The 21863-nt window shown below is 46.1% G+C and overlaps 1 protein-coding gene across 7 annotated transcripts in view; it reads left to right on the top strand.

Annotated features, from left to right (window-relative positions):
• The window catches only part of DNM3 (dynamin 3), a 369829-nt gene that overhangs the window by 272965 nt on the left and 75001 nt on the right, over positions 1–21863 (top strand). For 4 of the 7 annotated variants that reach the window (XM_030572453.1, XM_030572452.1, XM_030572451.1 and 1 more), the window contains one exon: positions 13526–13537. The exons of the other annotated variants lie outside the window; for them this stretch is intronic. In XM_030572453.1, coding sequence (XP_030428313.1) covers positions 13526–13537 — 12 coding nt within the window. The remainder of the gene's footprint in view (positions 1–13525; positions 13538–21863) is intronic. 7 annotated transcript variants of the gene reach the window in all.

The following is a 21863-nucleotide window of genomic DNA, read 5'->3' as shown; positions in this document are numbered from 1 at the left end:
ATCCATGTTAATGTCAAGAGAACACGCATCTTGTTAGTGCCGTTAATAAAGGATATTTTGGAGCCTGGTTTTATTTGCCTCTGTCTGGTGTAAGTTAATTTTTATGTGTAGCCTTCAAAAACACTTCTGGTTTCTAGTGGTAAACATGTCTTTTATCTTCCTCCCTTTAAACAAATCAAAATGGTTGGGTTGTCAGATTTTTTTTTTGCCTCCTTGGGAAATGCTTTGTGGTCAAAATTAATTCTGAGAAGTGTTCTTTTTATTAACATATCTTTGGCCAAAGAGCACCTAGATACCAGAGTGATAAATACTTTTTAAATCTTTGCAGAGGGACAGAGAAAGAGGATTAACTGAGGAAAATGGAATCCACTGAAAACTGATTCTGCTGTGAGCTGGAGTGGGTATTATTTTCACACTACCACAGCATTGTGCATCCTCTTATAAATACTGTCTCAGAGGACTAATATTTTTCTCTGTTGTGTGAAACTCCTTTTGTAGAAGATTACCAAGCTCTGCAGAAATAGATGTTAGGTGTTGCTCTTGCCCTGCAGGGAATTGTCTTACAGGAACAGAGCTTCCATCATGTGCTGAGAAGTTCACTATGTTTTGAGAATGAGGAGTACTTGTGGCACCTTAGAGACTAACAAATTTATTTGGACATAAGCTTTCATGGGATAAAACCCACTTCATCGGATGCATGCAGTGGAAAATACAGTAGGAAGAAGTATATACACACAGAACATGAAAAAATATGTGTTGCCATACCAACTCTAATGAGACTAATCAATTAAGGTGGACTATCATCAGCAGGAGAAAAAAAACTTCTGTAGTGATAGTCAGGATGGCCCGTTTCAAACAGCTGACAAGAAGGTGTGAGTAACAGTAGGGGGAAAGTTAGCACAGGGAAATAGTTTTTACTTTGTGTAATGACCCATCCACTCCCAGTCTTTATTCAAACCTAATTTAATGGCGTCCAGTTTGCTAATTAATTCCAGGTCTGCAGTCTGTTTTTGAAGTTTTTATGGTGGAGAACTGCGACTTTTAGGTCTGTAATTGAGTGACCAGGGAAGTTGAAGTGTTCTCCGACTGGTTTTTGAATATTATAATTCTTGACATCTGATTTGAGTCCATTTATTCTTTTGCGTAGAGACTGTCCGGTTTGGCCAATGTACATGGCAGAGAGGCATTGCTGGCACATGATGGCATATATCACATTGATAGATGTGCACGTGAATGAGCCTCTGATGATGTGGCTGATGTGATTAGGTCCTGAATAGATATGTGGACAGAGTTGGCAACGAGCTTTGTTGCAAGGATAGGTTCCTGGGTTAGTGTGCACTGACTTGCCCCTTAACCTCAGCCTGCAGAACACAACGCCATTCACAGCCTCAGGAATAACTCTGGCATCATAATCAAAAAGGCTGACAGAAAAGGTACTATCGTCATCATGAATAGGTAGGAATATGAACAGAAGGCTTCTAGATGAGAGATAAAAAGGCATCTTTGAGAGATAAAAAGGCATCTTTTAAAAAGTGGAAGTCAGATCCTAGTGAGGTAAATAGAAAGAAGCATAAACACTGCTAAATTAAATGTAAAAATGTAATAAGAAAAGCCAAAGAGGAGTTTGAAGAACGGCTAGCCAAAAACTCAAAAGTTAATAACAAAATGTTTTTTTAAGCAGGAAGCCTGCTAAACAACCAGTGGGGCCCGGATGATCGAGATACAAAAGGAGCGCTTAAAGACGATAAAGTCATTGCAGAGAAACTGAATGGATTCTTTGCTTCAGTCTTCATGGCTAAGGATGTTTGAGAGATTCCCAAACATGGGCCAGCTTTTGTAGGTGACAAATCTGAGGAACTGTCACAGATTGAAGTATCACTAGAGGAGGTTTTGGAATTAATTGATAAACTTAACAGTAACAAGTCACCGGGACCAAATGGCATTCACCCAAGAGTTCTGAAAGAATTCAAATGTGAAGTTGCAGAACTATTAACTATGGTTTGTAACCTGTTCTTTAAATTGGCTTCTGTACCCAATGACTGGAAGATAGCTAATGTAATGCCAATATTTAAAAAGGGCTCTAGAAGTGATCCCAGCAATTACAGACCAGTAAGTCTAATGTCAGTACCGGGAAAATTAGTCGAAACAATAGCAAAGAATAAAATTGTCAGACACATAGAAGAACATAAATTGTTGGGCAAAAGTCAACATGGTTTCTGTAAAGGGAAATCGTGTCTTACTAATCTATTAGAGTTCTTTGAAGGGGTCAACAAACATGTGGACAAGGGGGATCCAGTGGACATAGTATACCTAGATTTCCAGAAAGCCTTTGACAAGGTCCCTCACCAAAGGCTCTTACATAAATTAAGTTGTCATGGGATAAAAGAGAAGGTCCTTTCGTGGATTGAGAACTGGTTAAAAGACAGGGAACAAAGGGTAGGAATAAATGGTAAATTCTCAGAATGGAGGAGGTAACTAGTGGTGTTCCCCAAAGGTCAGTCCTAGGACCAATCCTATTCAATGTATTTATAAATGATCTGGAGAAAGGAATAAAAAGTGAGGTGGCAAAGTTTGCAGATGATACTAAACTGCTCAAGATAGTTAAGACCAAAGCAGACTGTGAAGAACTCAAAAAGATCTCACAAACCTAAGTGATTGGGCAACAAAACAGCAAATGAAATTTAATGTGGATAAATGTAAAGTAATGCACATTGGAAAAAATAACCCCAGCTATACATACAATATGATGGTGGCTAATTTATCTACAACGACTCAGGAAAAAGATCTTGGAGTCATCGTGGATAGTTCTCTGAAGATGTCCACGGAGTGTGCAGAGATGGTTCAAAAAAGCCAACAGGATGTTAGGAATCATTTAAAAAGGGGATAGAGAATAAGACGGAGAATATATTATTGCCCTTTATAAATCGATGGTATGCCCACATCTTGAATACTGTGTATAGATGTGGTCTCCTTATCTGAAAAAAGATATACTGGCACTAGACAAGGTTCAGAGAAGGGCAACTAAAATGATTAGGGGGTTGGAACAGGTCCCATATGAGAAGAGATTAAAGAGATTAGGACTTTTCAGTTTGGAAAAGAGGAGACTAAGGGGGGTGTATGATAGAGGTATATAAAATCATTAGTGGTGTGGAGAAAGTAGGTAAGGAAAAGTTATTTACTTATTCCCATAATACAAGAACTAGGGGCCACCAAATGAAATTAATGGGCAACAGGTTTAAAACTAATAAAAGGAAGTTCTTCTTCACACAGTGCACAGTCAACTTGTGGAAATCCTTACCTGAGGAGGTTGTGAAGGCTAAGACTATAACAGCATTTAAAAGAGAACTGGATAAATTCATGGAGGTTAAGTCTATTAATGACAATTAGCCAGGATGGGTAAGGTATGGTGTCCCTAGCCTCTGTTCGTCAGAGGATGGAGATGGATGGCAGGAGAGAGATCACTTGATTATTACCTGTTAGGTTCACTCCCTCTGGGGCACCTGGCATTGGCCACTGTAGACGGTATACTGGGCTATATGGACCTTTGGTCTGATCCAGTACAGCCGTTCTTATGTTCATTACCCTCTGATCCCACTGAGGGCTACCAAAAGAAAGTATACCATTTTCTCAAGAAACTCCCTGAAAAAGCACAGGAACAAATCTGCACAGACATACCTCTAGAGCCCCAACCAGAGGTATTCTATCTGCTACCCAAGATCCATAAACCTGGAAATCCAGGACACCCCATCATCTCGGGCATTGGCACCCTGACAGCAGGATTGTCTGTCCTCAGGCCCTATGCTACCAGCACTCCTAGCTATCTTTGAGACACCACTGACTTCCTGAGGAAACTACAATTCACTGGTGATCTTCCAGAAAACACCATGCTGGCCATTATGGATGGAGAAACCCTCTACACCAACATTCCACACAAAGATGGACTACAAGCCGTCAGGAACAGTATTTCCAATAATGTCATGGCAAACCTGGTGGCTGAACTTTGTGACTTTGTCCTCACCCACAACTATTTCACATTTGAGGACAATGTATACCTTCAAGTCAGTGGCACTGTTATGAATAGCCGTATGGCCCCACAGTATGCCAACATTTTTATGGCTGACTTACAACAATACTGCTTCTTCTCGTGATTGCTCCTGTGTATTCCACAGTAGGTGTGCGTGCTCGCCACGTGCACCAGTGCCGGAAGTTTTTCCCTTAGCACTACCCGTACTAGGGGAGCACCGCGACAACCCCTGGCGTGGCACCTGCATATCGCACTATAAGGGGAGCTGCGGGCTCCCCCCACCCTCAGTTCCTTCTTGCCGCCAGTGAAGGTAGTCAGAACTTTTGTGCTCCAGCTTTGCTGCAGCCCTTCTTTTCGACCTTAGTGGTACCGTTGTAGATTGTTCTTCAGTGAACAGAGCAGGCTCGGGGCATGCCCCGTGCCCCAGGCTTCAAGTCATGCAATTCCTGTCTCCGTTCTATGCCCAAGAGCGACCCTCAGGCTAAGCATCTTCGCTGCCTGGGTGAGACTCACATCAGCGACCGTTGCAAGATCTGCAGGTCGTTCAAGCCAAGAACCAAGAAGGAGAGAGACTTCAGACTTCGAGCTCTCCTGATGGAGTCAGTGCTGACCCCGATACCGGTGCGCAGATCGGACTTCAGCACCGGCTGCCGCATCGTCGGTAAGTAGCGAGGCTCCTTTGACCAGCCGGCGCCACTCTCCCGCCAAAAAGCAAGGGAAGAGCTCAACCTCGCAATGACACCACGATAAGGACAAGGGGGAGGCTGGTCCCACGCTGGGCAGCCCTCGATCCCCCCCCGGGCTCTAAGGCTCCGACTCGTGTGGAGCAGAGCAGCCTTGTGCCGTCGACCCAGGCATCCCCACCGGTATGGATGCCGTCGACGCCGGACGCGGTGCAGGATGCGACGGACATTAAGTCCCTGGCTGTCCTGAGTGCACAATCGGGCACGGGCCCTAGGTCAAGAGGCAAGCCCCCTCTGGTTGCCCACAAGACATCTCCGAGCAGCCACAGTTCCTGCTCCGAAGACCCCTCCCCGCACCACTCGGCGCACAGCGGCTGCTCTTTTGACAGCTCCTGGCCACCATCAACGCCGGCCAGACCGTCTGGGCCGCTGCCAGGACGGGAGTCGCGGGGACCCTCCATGCTGCCTGCCAGCAAGTGGAGGCACTGAGAGAGGCACTGGGAATGCTCACCTACTAGACGTGGGTACCCGAGTCACTCTCGATGGGACAGACGTCACCACTCCCACTCGTCTAGGCGTCACACCAGAGGCTCCTCTTGGGGTACCTCAGAGTCACGGCACCGAGCAGGGTGTCGCCATCGCATGGATACCGTTCGTCGTCGTCGAGATCCTGCTCCCGAGGGAGACGATGACACAGACGCCGCTCCTACCGCTGACAAGACACTGAGCGTTCTTCGGCGACCTTGGCCTCGGGGCATGTCCACCCGCCCTCGGCAGGCGCCGTTCCGCCGGGGCACATATTACCATCCCATGCTCAGCCGAACCAATGGCAAGGGGCTCCTTGGCAAGGACAGTGCTGCCAGTGGGCACCGTACCCATTGGTGCCGGCCCAAGTGGAGGCCCGTTCGGTCGCCAGAGTGTCCCAGGCTCCATCGGTCTCCTCTGGCCACCCGCAAGACAAGTCGGCGGCTCACGGGTCGGCGGATCCACACCAGAACTCTGACCTCGAGATCGACGCACCGGCACCGACTGAGGCACCCGGCTCTGTGCGGGCACTCTTCCTGTCACCGGACGACACCATAGTGGCGCCTCCCCCATTGGTCCCGCAGGAGGACTTCAGGACACCCTGGGACCTGCTAAAGTGGGTGGCTTCTAATCTCCAGCTGCAGGCTGAGGAGATGGAGGGCACGTCCGATTCCCTCTTTAATGTCCTGCCTCCCTCGGCACCGGGCCGCGTGGCCCTACCTCTGCACCAGGGTATTGCCAACATTTCAAACTCCTTGTGGCAAACTCCTATCTCCCTGGCCCCAATCTCAAAAAAGGCCAAGAGGAAATAATTTATGGCGGCGAAGGACCATGAATACCTGTACTCGCACTTGGCTCCCAACTCGCCCACCCCAAAAAATAAAGACGCCAGGAGACTGGACTCCTTTGGCAGAAAAGTTTATTCATTGGCTAGCTTCCAACTTCGTGTAGCCAACCACTAGGCCCTACTCAGCAGGTATGACTTCAACCTGTGGGAGTCCCTGCCTAAATTTGATCCCCTCCTCCCGGACCAGGACAGGAAGGACTTCAAGGCCCTGGTGGAAGAGGGATCAGCAGCGGCAAAAGTGGCCCTGCAAACACATCTGATGCGGCGGACATGGCGGCCCGCTCGATGGCTTCGACGATCTCCATGCGTAGGGCATTGTGGCTCTTGCTATATGGACTGTCCATGGAGACACAATCACCGATGCAGGACCTCCCGTTCGATGGCAAGGCGCTCTTTGCGGACCAGTTGGATGTCAGGCTATATGGGATGAAGGATTCCCGGACCACCCTGCAGACCTTGGGCCTCTACGTCCCTTCGGCTAAGGACAAGGCCAAATCGCTTCCGTTGGTTCAGCCTGCAAGGAGCAGATATAAGCCCTCATACAAAAGGCCCAGAGACCAGAAGCGTTGGTCTCAACGGCAGTCCCTCTCTGCCCCGCAGCCTGGGCCCTCTAAGGGCAAGAGGCAGGGGAAGAGGCGGTTTTGACTATCGGCGGGAGGGCACCGGGCCTGTTGCCAAGGGGACCACCCTGGTTAATAAAGTTTGTGTTTTACAACCGATTGTCTGCCTTCCTCAGGGCGTGGTCCCACATAACTTCAGACCAATGGGTCCTAAGTACCATCTCCAAGGGCTATGTGTTGCAGTTCACCTCACCCACACCAAATCACCAGCCATCCACGATGGCCCCAGGAGACCCAGAACACATCTGTCTTCTGCATCAGGAGGTGGACTGGTTGCTCCACCTAGGAGTGGTGGAAAGGGTACCAGTTCCATTTCAGGGCAAAGGGTTCTACTCCTGGTACTTCCTTATCCTGAAGGCGCAAGAAGGTCTCAGGCTGCGCAGGTCCAGAATAGTCCTGAACAGGTTTCTAACCCGTTCCAAGTTCTGCATGGTGTCCCTGGCCTCTATTATCCCCTCCCTGGACCCAGGGAACTGGTACACGGCCCTGGATCTCCGGGATGCGTATTTTCATGTCCATATTTTTGAGGGGTACAGACGCTTCCTCCGATTCATGGTGGGGATGGACCACTACCAATTCACGATCCTCCCCTTTGGCCTATCTACGGCTCCCAGGGTTTTCAAGAAGTGTATGTCTGTGTTGGCAGCCTACCTGAGGCGGGAGGGCGTAAAAATCTTCCCCTACCTAGACAACTGGCTTCTCAAGGGGGAGTCCCGTCACGAGATAGAGTCCCACATAGAGCTGCTCCTCTCGACATGCACCAATCTAGGCCTGGTCGTGAACGAGACCAAATCAACATTAGTGCCAGTTCAGTGCATAGAATTCATTGGGGCCCTACTGGACCCCTCCAAGGCCACTGCCTCTCTCCCCATGGACAGGTTCGAGACCCTAAGGGATCTCATTGCCTCAGTCACAGCCTTCCCAATGACCACAGCAAGGGCGTGTCTTTGGATTCTGGGGCACATGGCGGTGTGCACTTGCATGGTCCGCCATGCCAGGCTCTGTATGAGGCCCCGCCAATTATGGCTGGCCTTCCAGTTCTCCCAAGCTCGGGACAGTCTGGACAAGGTTCTCATGGTTCCGCCCCTGATTCTTGCCTCCCTCCTGTAGTGGTCCTGCCCGAGCAATATGTTGCAAGAGGTTCCCTTCAAGGAGGCCAGCCCGTCCATAGACCTGATGTCCGATGCTTCAGACCTGATCTGGTGAGCCCACACGGGGAAGGTGCAAACCCAGGGAACGTGGTCAGCCCCGGACTTGCCCCTTCACATAAATGTCAAGAAGCTCAGGGCGGTTCAGTTGGCGTGTGTGGTGTTCCTCACGCACCTCTGCGGCAAGGTGGTCAGAGTCCTCATGGACAATACTGCCGCTGTGTACTATATCAACAGACAAGGCAAGACTCGCTTCCTTGCCGTCTGCCAGGAAGCCCTGAACCTGTGGGAGTTTTGTATAGTCCACGATATCTCCCTGAGGGTGGTTCACATCTTGGGCGTCTGCAATATGCAAGTGGACCACTTCAGCAGAGTCTTCTCCCCCTAGTACGAGGGGGCACTCCACTCGGAGGTAGCTCACCGGCTCTTCCAAGAGTGTGGAGTTCCTCAGATCGACCTGTTTGCAACCTGTCAGAACCGGCGTTGCCCCCAGTTCTGCTCCAGGGGAGGGATAGGGGAAGGCACGATCTCCGACACGTTCTTCCTGAGCTGGTCGAGCTAGATCCTCTATGCCTTTCCCCCATTCCCCCTCATCGCCAAGGTCCTTCAGAAGGTGAAAATGGACAATGCGAGGGTCATTCTCACAGCCCCGGCATGGGCCCGCCAGCACAGGTACAGGCCCCTCCTATGCTTCTTGGCGGTCCCCCCCCCGAGGAAGCTGCCCCTCCACCCGGACCTTCTATCCCAGGATTGGGGGCGCCGCCTCCATCCTAATCTGGTTGCACTCCACCTGACAGCGTGGCTGCTCTGTGGCTGAATGAGGAGGAGAATAGGTGTTCGGAGCAGGTAAGGCGAGTCCTCCTGGAAAGCAGGAAGCTGTCCACGCATCGGACGTGCATGGCGAAGTGCTCCAGGTTTGCCAGATGGGTGAGTGAGTGGGGAATGTCCCCTTCCGCCGCACCTCTACAGTTTATCCTGGACTACCTCCTATCCCTTAGGGCCCAGGGGCTGGCACCTGCCTCAGTCAGGGTGCACCTGGTGGCCATATTGGCCTTTCACCCGCCAGTGCAAGGCCACTCGGTCTTCTCCCATTCGATGACCTCCCGGTTCCTGAAGGGCCTTGACCGCTCGTTCCCGTATGCTAGGCCCCCCATGCCGCAATGGGACCTCAACCTGGTCTTGTCCCATCTCATGGGACCTCCCTTCGAATCCCTGGTCACACCTCTCCTGGAAGGTGGCCTTCCTGGTGGTGATCACGTCAGCCAGACGTGTCTCAGAGCTCAGGGCCTTAACCTCAGAACCCCCCTATACGGTTTTCCATAAGGATAAAGTCCAGCTCCGCCCATACCCAACTTTCTTCCTGAAGGTGGTTTCCGTCTTCCATGTGGAGCAGAGCATCTTCCTCCCCATGCTCTGTCCCAAGCCCCATTCCTCCAACGAAGAATGCCGCCTCCACACGCTTGATGTGCATAGAGCGTTGGCTTTTTACCTGCATCAGACTAAGCCATTCTGGAAATCCTCTCAACTCTTTATTGCCTCAGCCAAGCGGGCTAAGGGGCAACCCATTTCCATGTAGTGGCTTTCCCGCTGGATCACCTCATGCATACGCACGTGTTGTGATTTGGCAGGGATTCCCCCGCCACCTATCGTTAGGGCATACTCTACAAGGGCTCAGGCCTCATTAGCTGCCTATGTCGCCCATGTCCCCATCCAGGACATTTGTAGGGTGGCCACGTGGGCCTCAGTTCACACATTTACTTCACATTACGCGATCATCTCCTAGCCTAGGGATGACGTTGGGTTTTACAGGGTGGTACTTTGTCCCAAACCATTGTGAACTCCTACCCACCTCCAACAGATACTGCCTGGAAACACCTACTGTGGAATACACAGGAGCAATCACTCGAAGAAGAAAGGACAGTTACCTGTTCCATAACTGGCATTCTTCGAGATGTGTTGCTCCTGCCTATTCCACACCCCGGCCGCCTTCCCCTCTGTCAGAGTTGTCCAGCAAGAAGGAACCGAGAGTGGGGAGAGCCCGTGGCTCCCCTTATAGCACGATATGCAGCCGCCACTCCAGGGGTCACCGCGGTGCTCGCCCAGTATGGATACTGCTAAGGGAAAAACTTCCGGCACCAGTGCACATGGCGAGCACGCACACCTACTGTGGAATAAACAGGAGCAACACATCTCAAAGAATGCCAGTTACGGAACAGGTAACTGTCCTTTCCTCAGCTCTCGTCCCCTAACACCTCTACTCTACTTAAGCTACATTGATGACATCGTCATCATCTGGATTCTTGGAAAAGAAGCCCTTGAGGAATTCCACCATGATTTCAACAATTTCCATTCCACCATCAACCTCAGCCTGGACCAGTCCACACAAGAGATCCACTTCCTGGACACTACAGTGCTAATAAGTGATGGTCACATAAACACCACCCTATACCGGAAACCTACTGACCGCTATACTTACCTACATGCCTCCAGGTTTCATCCTGACCATACCACGTGATCCATTGTCTACAGCCAAGCTCTAAGATACAACTGCAGTTGCTCCAGCCCCTCAGACAAACACCTACAAGATCTCTATCAAGTGTTCTTAAAACTACAGTACCCACCTGCTGAAGTGAAGAAACAGATTGTCAGAGCCAGAAGAATACCCAGAAGTCACCTACTCGAGGACAGGCCCAACAAAGAAAGTAACAGAACGCCACTAGCCGTCACCTTCAGCCAGCAATTAAAACCTCTCCAGTGCATCATCAAGGATCTACAACCTATCCTGAAGAACGATCCCTCACTCTCACAGATCTTGGTAGGCAGGCCAGTTCTCTCTTACAGACAGCACCCCAACCTGAAGCAAATACTCACCAGAAACCACACACCACAGAACAAAAACACTAACCCAGGAACCTATTCTTGCAACAAAGCCTGTTGCCAACTCTGTCCACATATCTATTCGAGGGACACCATCAGAGGACCTAATCACATCAGCCACACCATCAGAGGCTCGTTCACCTGCACATCTACCAATGTGATATATTCCATCAATTGCCAGCAATGCCCCCCTGCCATGTACATTGGCCAAACTGGATAGTCTCTATGCAAAAGAATAAATGGACACAAATCAGATGTCAAGAATTGTGACATTCAAAAACCAGTCGAGAACACTTCAACCTCCCTAGACACTCAATTACAGATCTAAAAGTCGCAATTCTCCACCAAAAAAACTTCAAAAACAGACTCCGATGAGAAATGGCAGAGCTGGAATTAATTAGCAAACTGGACACCATTAAATTAGGCTTGAATAAAGACTGGGAGTGAATGGGTCATTACACAAGGTAAAAACTATTTCCCCGTGCTAATTTTTCCCCTACTTTTTACTCACGCCTTCTTGTCAGCTATTTGAAATGGGCCATCCTGATTATCACTACAAAAGTTTTTTTTCTCCTGCTGATAATAGCCTACTTTGATTGATTAGTCTCATTAGAGTTGGTACGACAACACCCATGTTTTCATGCTCTCTGTGTATATACATCTTCCTACTGTATTTTCCTCTACATGCATCCGATGAAGTGGGTTTTAGCCCACAAAAGCTTATGCTCAAATACATTTGTTAGTCTCTATGGTGCCACAAGTACTCCTCGTTCTTTTTGCTGATACAGACTAACACAGCTACCACATAGAAACTAAGTTTTCAGTTGTGCTAGAACTCAGCAGCACAATTTTCTCAGCATTTTCAGACCTTCCTCTGAAAACATGAAATGCCTTTGGAGGCTCACACCAACCTGTACTCATTCTCCTTTCAAGGTTTAGGAGCCCTCTGTTTGTGCATGTGACTGTTAGTAACTGGCAGCAATTTGCACTCATTTCAACACTTTCTCTTTGGCAGTTCCAAGGTCAAGAAATGCAAACAAGCAGCCCCAGTTCCTTTACAGCCTGACTTCTCAGTCCTCTGTATGTGCAAGTGACAGCTGTTGTTGCCGAATCGCCAAGCCTTTGGCACCTATGGTAAAAATCAGCCCATAGAAATTAAAAGTTGAATAATAGCGACACACAGTTGGAGTACCACAGTGGTAAATCAGGCCTGCTTCCCAAACTGCCAGTGGTGCATGGTCAGCCTGGAATCTGAAAGTCAAGCTGTGCTCTCTCCTCAACAGTTCTGCTCCTGCTCTACAAGCCAGTGCATGTGGAATCCAGCTCACTCGCTCTTTCTTGTGGTGTGTCTGCAGTGCTGAGAAGAGTAAAAAGGAGCAAAGTCTTTTTGTCACTAAATTCAGCAGCCGTGCTGTAAACACACACTTAGAGGAAGCCTGTTGAGTTTTAAGAGCTGTCTATTTGCCGAATCACTTGAAAATTGCACTGTTGATAATGGTCATGATGACTGCTGGGTCAAGCAGTTCTTGTCCGTCAAAAATACCAAGAAAAAAACTTGCCTATTGGTCTGTACTATGTACTGTACAGTAAACTAAGTTCGAGATGCACTGATTTTTTTTTGTCTGAACAAATGTCCTTAATACATTAAAAATTAGTCCAAATATTATCAACCTGGCCTTCTTTCTTCTGATTCTCTCTCTCTCTCCTTTTTGCTGTGTGCCCTGTGCATGCACACTTGGTCACTATCTTTTACCACAACATAATTACCAGACATTGCTTTGTGGGACCCTGGATTCTTTTTCAGCTTGCCAAGTCCCCTCTTGCCCCAGGATTTGCTTTAATCAGAACAGGGGTTCTGAGTGCCACCCTGAAAGCAATGAATCAGTATTTTTATTTTTTTCAACCTGTCCCATGTGAGTCAGCTCGTTGGCTATAAATCACAGCCTTGCTGTTTCACTTTGAAAGGAGAGATCCGTTTACCAGCTGACTTTACTGCTACTTTCTGTATTGGCGTATCCAAACACCCTTTTTAAAAAATGTCTACAACTTTGTGACTAACCTTTCCAGACTGCATTTCTCAACTGTAGCCTAGGATTTATTTTGGCCAATTTCCCACTATATAATATATACTGTTTGTGCCAGCCCATGGCAAAACTCATAATTAAAAAAAATAGCGCAGATGTTCATCATAAGTTGTTCTGCTTACTATACCTCGCCTGCACCACCTACTCCCTCCCCTGCTCCCCTTTCATATTACCAGCCTACATATACCATATTTCTTTCTTTCTTTTTCTTTCTTTTCTTTTTCTTTTTAAAATAGGATCGTGAAACTTTCCATTCCCTGGCATGTTGTGGGGAGTGGCTGTCATGAAATGGCAAGCAGACATGTTTAGTGGGTTGTCTTGCATGCTAGAAGTTCAGTTTTACCAGTGCAAGAAAGTCCAGCTGGCTGCAGGCCCATCCCCAAATCATTTCGCGTCTCTCTTCACTGTCACTTACACCATTAACTTCAGTGGCATTGCTCCTGATTTATGCTTAAAAGAAGCAAAGGAAATTTTGAAAACTTGCAGTTACCGTCTGTTGCTGTGAGTTTACAACTTGAATCACCATTTCAAATCTTTTGTGGATTTCTTATACCTTCCTTTCAGCTTTCCCACCAGCGGGAATTAGGGAATACACTTTGATTCAGTTCCTCTTTTGATTTGTGTGACACCCAGATTACACACAGCACACTGCATGCATTTGAAATACATGTATCTAATGGATCGTGTTCCTTTTTTTCCATGCTGCTTCCTGCAAAGGGGAACAACAGAGTAAGTTCTTTGTCCTGTTACAAACTCCCTTTCTACCCTTCCCAAAGTATTTTGTCAGAAAAACAAATGTTTCTGTTCTGGTTCACACAACTATAGCCTAAAATGTAAGTTGTTTTGAACAAAATAGTGTTGCAAACTCTGATGCAAAAAGTTATATTTGCTAGAACTATAATGGCCCTTCTGTTTCAGCTTTTGGGAAAGAGAAGTGTTTCATGTTGTTCAGGGCCGGGTTATAAGGCAATTCAGAGTGATAATATATAGAAATAAAATGGTGTTGGGAATGAAGATTATGAAGGTATAGAAATAAAGGCCCTTTTGAGGAAAGGTTACTACAGTCTGATGAAAATCATTACAGCTGGATTTTTTTGACCATACATCAAAGCTTGTATTAATGGGCAGTTATAAAAATCCAGCACTGAAGTCTTAAATAACAGATTTGCTGGTGTTGTTGGCTAAGCTGAACTAGATCAGTGTACTGGCTTTGAAGGTGCCTTAAAATGGATGGAGGAGGGTGGGGTCAACATTTGACTTGGCTTCTAGACCCTTGATGTATTCCAGCTGGACTGCAGCAGAAGGGTGTGGGAGAGGGAGAATTGAAATATGCCTGGTAGGTTTTGTGAAACTAAGCAGCACATAAAAAGAAAGTTTTGCTAATGTCTAGCTGATAAACTAATAATCTAGCAGTTCCCAGACTTAATACAATTCTAAATACTTTTAATACCATTTTGACTGATCCTATAAGTGAATATAGCATCTCTCACACACTGAAATATAGTGCAGTGAAGACTGTCATGCAGTAGAAAGAAGTTAGCATATTACGATTGCTTCTTTGTGGGGAAGGGGGCAGCATGTTAACCCTTTGGAAGGAACTTTATGGAGCAGCAGTAGCCTCCCTGTACTAAAGGCTGAAACTAGCTTCCAGTAAAAACCAAGGAGTTCCCCTGCAACGTTGCCTGCTGCATTTCATCCTCGGGTAGAGTTTTTCTGGGAAGTTTGGGAAAGATCAGAAAAGGAATTTTTAATGTTATGATTGGTGAATTTCACTTTCATAATTTTTCTTACCAGTGTTTGATTCCTCATATCTCCAAAGTGGCTAGGCTTAGAAACTCCATGCTTGGTCCAATTTGTTGGCTTTGCTGGGGAGATTTGTCTCCCAGTATTTTCAGTGAAATGGTGAAGAGTGATATGTTGCATGGGAAGAGGTTGAGATGAAGAACTGTGTTTGTCTATATGGATAACACTTAAATTATCAATATTATGTTACAACATTTATAATCTGAATTTACCTTGTGCTGACTGTAGGCTGTGCTGCCACGTCAACTGCTGAGCTGATGCAGAGGGAGAAGAGTTTAGATTGGGGCTAATAGACCAGGGGAAATGTGGCAGAATAGGGTGCCATGAAGGGGGATGGGACTGAGAGGGACATGATCTGGGGGTGACTATTAGGGGACACATGGGAGAATGGCAACCCCTCATCTTGTAATGAGGGGGCACTCTGGGAGGTAGCAGGAGGTTGCATCTTGGGTGGGAACAGTATGCTGATACTATATGGCAGGGCGCGTGAAGGCAGGTGCAGGGGATCCTAGGAGCTTAGAGATGGTTATTAGCTGGTGCCGCCCCCCCTCAAGCTGCAAGAAGGAGCTACATGCTCATTGTAGACTCAGAAGCATGAGGTCTGGTCGCTTAACGAAAAGGTTAATTTCAAAAGCACAGTGCATGAAGGCCACCCCCAGGTTTGAGAGCTAGTTCTCCTGCCTCAGGATCTGTGTTCCACCAGACCCTTCCTCTCTCTGCCACAAGCCATTCAGGGTGCAATCTAATGCATTACACCAGCTCCAATGAGGCAGGATGCATTAACCTGCAGCTCCCAGCACCTATGGCAGCAGTAGGCTTCTGCCATTCTGTTATGGGGGACAGAGAATGGTGGCAGATGAGAGGGGGGAGAAGGGATAGGGTAGCATTGAGGGGACAGAAGTGCAGTTAAGGGATGCAGCAAATTTGCCAGCAGCTCATAATCCTTCATTGCTTAGTGTCATCCCGCCTGCCCTTAATATTGCTGCATAAGACTTGCAGAACTGGAAACAAAGAGCAGAACAAAAAGTTTCTAGGAGATAATAGAAGCCTATTTCTTATTCCAGGGGTGGATTAGCAACAGTCTTCTAGGAATTTGTTTTTATTTATTATTTTTGTGTAATCCTTAATGTCTGTGGGATTACTCATGTTTAAAGTTTTATGTGCTGAAGTGTTTTGCTGGACCAAAGCCAGGAACAGATCACATAGGATGAGGCAGATGAACTGGATCTCATGCAACACAGAGACAAAATTCCGCATGCATCTTTACGTTAAAACTAATCTCTTCTCAACTTCCTTACTCTGCACATGCGTGCATAAGTAGAACGTTGAGAGATAGTTAGTGATGTCCTCATTCTATCTTCAGCACCGCCCCTTCCTCCCACCCCCAGAAAAATCCAGTTAATGGATAAGAAAAACCAGGACACCTTCACAAAGTCCATTTTATCACATTTATTACGTTGTTAAATTAAAATGTATCCTAGGCACTATACTGCAGATTTTTAAAGGCATTTACTTTTAAATACCTTTAAAAATCTGACCCTGTGTTCTCACCAAATTTTTACCACAAATTTCCAAGCACTAAAACTATTTTTCATAAAAGTTCACAAAATGTTAGTAGTGCATTTCTCCTCTTCTCTTTATACTCTAAGCAAAAGCAGTTCAGCTATTTTAAACTTTCAAAAGGAACTGTAACTCTGAAACCATAGATGAGAAATTTCAGTCAGAGCAATACAAGTTGGACCTACTGATAAGGGTAGTACATATTGAGGGTGTTGTGACTGCCGTGTAGCTACACTGCAGTTACACTACAGCTCTGCTTCTGGGTACCTGTTGTGAAAGACATGGGGGGACTGATCTGTAATAATTTAGTAATAAAATCGCTGACTTGGTTAATGATATGGTTACTGTTTGGCTACATTGGGTTATTGGAATTCTTTATTGTATGCATATGTTGGTTTAGTTTAATATCCGAGCGGCTGAAAAACAGCTATGAAGGCCAGACAATGGCTCCAAATAAAAACCCTGCTTGTAAACAGGACAGGAGGCTAGGAGACACACTACCTAAGCTATGAACTATGAAGAGACTACTGAGAATCATAGAAATGTAGGGCTGGAAGGGAGCATGAGAAGTCATCAAGTTCAGCTCTCTGCACTTACAGGGGTTTGCCCAACATGTTCTTAAAAACCTCCAATGATGGGGAATTCAACAACCTTGGAAGCCTATTCCAGTGCTAATTACCCTTATAGTTAGAAAATTTTTCCTGTTATCTCACCTAAATCTCCCGTGCTGCAGATTAAGCTCATTACTTCTTGTCCCACCTTCAGTGGACATGGAGAACAGCTGATCACTGTCCTCTTTATAAAGGCCCTTAACATATTTGAAGACTATCAGCTTCCCACTCAGTCTTTTTTCAAGACTAAATGTACCCAGTTATTCTAACCTTTCTTCATACGTCCAGTTTTCTAAACCCTTTGTCACTTTTGTTGCTCTTCTCTGGACTCTCTCCAGTTTATCCCCACCTTTCCTGAAGTGTGGCACCCAGAACTGGACACAGTACTTCAGATGAGACCTCACCAGTGCCAAGTAGAGTGGAACAATTACCTCCCTTGTCTGACATACAGCACTCCAATTACTACATCCCAGAGTGATATTAGCCTTTCTTGCAACTGCATCACACTGTTGACTTTCATTCGGTTTGTGATCCACTGTAACCCCCAGATTTTTTCAGCAGTACTGTCTCCTAGCCAGTTGTTCCCCATTGCGTAGTTGTGCATTTGAGTTTTTCTTTGTAAGTAAAATGCTTTGTACTTGTCATTATTGAATTTCACCTTGTTGAATTGAGACCAATTCTCCAATTTGTTAAGGTTGTTTTGAATTTTAATCCTGTCCTCCAAAGTGCTTGCAACCCCTCCCAGCTTGGTGTCATCTGCAAAATTTATAAACATACTCTTCACACCATTATCCAATTTATTAATGAAAATAATGAATAATACTGGTTTCAGGACTGACCACTGCCAGACCCCACTAGATGCACCATCCCAGTTTTACAGCGACCCCTTGACAACTGCTCTTTGAGTTCGGTCTTTGAACCATGGCACTGATGAACCCATCTTATAGTAATTTAATCTAGACCACATTTCTCTAATTGGCTTATGAGACTGACCCTAGGCCAGTTACTCACTTGTGTTAGGCAGGCCTAGGAATGAACAGATCAAAGGACAGTAAATCTCTCTCAACCCAGAGGTGAGGGGGCAGTCATCAGAGTGTTGTAGCTGAGGGGCAGACTGACATAGATCCTGTGGGAGGGTCTGAAGCAGTTAACCTCTCATAAGCTTCTACAAGGATGGTAAGCCTTAGGTGAAATAGACATGTATAGACCTCTTTTATTATGTTAATCATCCTTTTCTCTTATATTGTGCAGTGTTCCTACACTGTTAAACAGTACTGTACTTTTGTGAGAGCTGTCTGTCCATATGTTAATCGCTGGTCACAGCTCCCAGAGGGAAGACTTTCAGGTGCCAAATCCAGTCTGACCTGCTGAGAAATCACAGTTGCTACACAAGGTGCTGTAGCTTGAGACCTGGTCTCAGAGGGGAAGAATTGTGGGGTCACCACCCTGAGAAAGATGAAGACATGAGGCCTAACACTGGAGGGGAGTGCACTTAGGAATAGTGCTCCCAACCCTCCAGGATTGTCCTGGATTCTCCAGGAATTAAAGATTCATCTTTAAAGATTATGCCAAGTGATGAAATCTCCAGGAATTCACCCAGCCAGAGTTGGCAACCCTAACTAGGAGAGATTTGAGAGGGGTTAGCGGTGCAGTCAGCCTTGTAACCATGACATCTGCAATTACCATTAATTCATATAATTTGAAAACTCACTAATGAGAATAATCTCTGTGTAGTTAGCATACCTGGGTTCTAATAGCATATATATAAGAAGCACACAAAAGCAGTAATATTAAGTAGTAAATCCCATTGACAATCTTCCAGTTATTGAATTATTGGTAATTAATACTGGAAAGCAAATCCAACACTATAATAGCAATGGAACTATGCTTATTGTACCCTTATTGTAAACTGTAACCAAGATAAGGTCCTTTAGAACTGGAAACATATAGGCAGTCTTAACCTTTGTGGTGTGTGTGTGTCTGTGTACAGGGCCAGATTGTACCGTTAGATCAGGTCTATTTCAGAGGCATTGCTGAGCTGCACCCTCTCTGGTGGAGCTTTGGGAGACTTTATGCCACATGAAGTTCCCTGACAAGATGGGTGCACACCTAATCCACCCTTAGAAAGGTACAGCACCTTCTCCCGTGTGCAGCTGTCCAGATCTTTTAGAGAGACACACTGGGGGAGGGAATATCTTTTATTGGGCTGACTTCTGTGGATGAAAGAGAGAAGCTTTGGAGCTACACAGAGCTCTTCTTCAGAAGTTGGTCCAATATAATATATTGCCTCACCCACGTTGTGTCTCTAATATCCTGGGACCGACATGGCTACAACTGCAAATAGACCTTTAGGTCATTTGTAGAGCTTTCTAAATTGTATTCATATTGGATGTAGCCATATGACACCATAGCTCACAACAGAAGGTTTACAGTCCACTTTAATCTCCTTTGGGGATTGTTCTTTGCAAAGACAAGCAAAGTTTTCTTTAGGAGCTGATTAGAAATTTTGCAGGAAAATGCTTTCCCTGCCTGGTCTGTAGCTTGTATTCCTTAGAACATTTCTCTTAATTGCTTAGATTAAAAAAATATTTAAAAATCCCTGAAACTGTTTTGCCAAACTCAGAGTCCAGTTCAGCTACTTTATTAAAAGGACCAGGTGTCCTGGTTTGTCCGAGATAAGAAAATATTTTTAAGACTATCACTTGTGCTTGCCTTGTGACTGGCATGTAAATGGAAAAGTCATTCCAGAAATCATATATATCTTTGGGTGACAAAAGAGCTTTCCTAAACTCAACTAGATTTCTGAAGAGGGATTTTTATTCACCAGTTAGAACTAAAATCCAGCTTAGCCACTTACAGATATGTTTTAAAAATCATGGTGGATAGATGCAAACGGAAAAATAAATTAGTCTGTCCTTCCCTCTGTGTTCTTAGATCAATATATTGGTTAGATCAATAAATTGTGAAAAGTAAAGAATCATTTTTCTTTGTAGAGAAGTGGAAAAACTAAACTAATCTAAACTGATTTGTTAGGTAGTAAAATAGTTCAGATGAAATATAAGATGTTTGAATGAGTTTCATATTTTTAGAGGTTTTTTAATTCCAAATGTATAATTTTTTAGAAATAGAAGGTACTGAATTCTAGGTGGAAAAGAACCCACTTCAAATAAAAAAATAGCTTCATGCCGATGAAGTTTAAAAATAGTTTTTAAATGAAGTGTTGAAATCGCTTTAAAATTGGAAATGTGCCATAATATATGCTGTGTTTCAGTCGTCTTTTGAGACTGATGAATTGACTTTTACAGTGAAGTCTCAGTGGGTGGGGGAAGTGAGACCTAGGTCAAAAGTAGTCCAAAACCCAGGGAGGGAAGGACGTGGCAAGCTGGTTTTCAGGCCCTTGTTTGCTTGCTCTCCATTCCAAGGACCTGAAAACAAATTTTTCAAAACAAAATCATCATCTCCTTTCCCTAAACATTTTGGAGTAACTTTGCTTAGAGGAGCAAGTGACTCTAATTGGTTCAGGCTTGTTATATGCTTCCTTAGAGCAGAAACGAACTGGCGTGAGACAGTTAAAATGGACAGGGGAAAAAAAGACTCATAGGATTGCATCAGTTGCACTGACTGTAACAAGACACAGGCCATCAAACGGAATGATTTCAAAACCAGCTCTAGGGAAGCTGGTAACTGTATGTCAGGGAGCCAGGGGTCAGATATCTGTTAACAGCACTTCACATTTCTGCTTTACGGTGGACCTGCTGATGTTAGGCTCCAGACAATTTAGAAATAAGTCGCCATTCCTTATTTCCCAGCATAGTAATTGTATGGTCTTGGCTGCATTTTTGGCAAGGTTTCTGTATACTGCGAATACTTAGGAATTCTTCAGTTTTAATGGTGCAGCTTGATTGTGCGCCAGTTCCCCATTGTTAATAACTCTATTGAAGTGGATGGAAAGGTGAAAACTATCTGGCCTCAAAGTTTTGGATCCTTGGGTGTGATCTTCACCTCAGCTTCGTACCCTGTATTCTGAGTAAAAGGGCTAGCGTCGCATAAATGAGCCCCAAAAGCCCCATTGAGGCCGGATGAGGATTCGTGGTGCAGCAGACACTGTGGAAGATGACTGTAAAGCCATATTCTAGGGCAGTGGTTATCAACCTTTTGGGGCTCAGGACCCATTTGTAAATGTTTATGGCCTGTCACAACCCAGTAAATAGTCTGGGGGTGGAGGCCCTGGGGTGGTTTCGGTCGTATCTTGTCACCTGGCGGAGTCGGGTCATACCTAGCACTCACCCCACAGTGGCAGCTCCTGCGCTGTGGGGTGGCTGGGTTTGGCTCTCCACTCCAGGCATTGCAAACTTTGAGGTTGCAGCACTGCTCAGGTTTGGGCCCGCCTCTCCTGACTGGACCAAATTTCTGTGAGTGGAATTGTGACCTGGCTTGTGGGGTTGCAGGGCCGCTCACTCAAATCCAGCCTACCTGCACTCTCATTGTTATGATGGCTGCACCAAACCTGAGTGGCGTTGGGACCCCAGAAGTTGCAGTGCCTGGAGCAGGCAGCAAGCCCAGCCAGCCCCGTGGGACAAAGAGTCACAGGAGTTGCCACGCGACCCTTTGAAACATTCTGGTGATCCAGTTTGGGTCCCTACCCATGGGTTAAGAAACACTGCTCGAGGGACCTCTTCACAAGCCCTGGCATGTGGGCAGAAGGGGTGTGTCAGGGGCTAGTTGCAGCACATGGTGCTGAGGAGATTCTGGGCAGTGCTGTGACCCAGGGAGCTGCCATAACTTAGGCCCCACATGTCCAGCCCTCGGTGAGATCTAGGATTTGGAGGGTACAAATGTGAATTAAACCACCTCCCGGCACAGCATGGAATTACCCTCCCCCCATGCTTCAAAAAATGAGTTAATTACCACAGAACTAAAATCTTCTGAGCTAGTGTGAGTATAAATAGCAGTGTAGCCAGGTTAGCACGGGCAGCAGCAGCAGAGCATGTCTTAGCGATGCCAAGTTACATACTTGTCGGTTTCAAGGGGGTTTGTTCTCAGCATGACTAAGCCATGCCTTTGCTGCTATTTATACTCCA

Source organism: Gopherus evgoodei, chromosome 8 (assembly GCF_007399415.2).
Source record: "Gopherus evgoodei ecotype Sinaloan lineage chromosome 8, rGopEvg1_v1.p, whole genome shotgun sequence".
In the NCBI taxonomy this organism is placed as follows: Eukaryota; Metazoa; Chordata; order Testudines; family Testudinidae; genus Gopherus; species Gopherus evgoodei.
The sequence above is the reverse complement of the archived record's forward strand: the minus strand, read 5'-3'. Positions and strand labels throughout refer to the sequence as shown.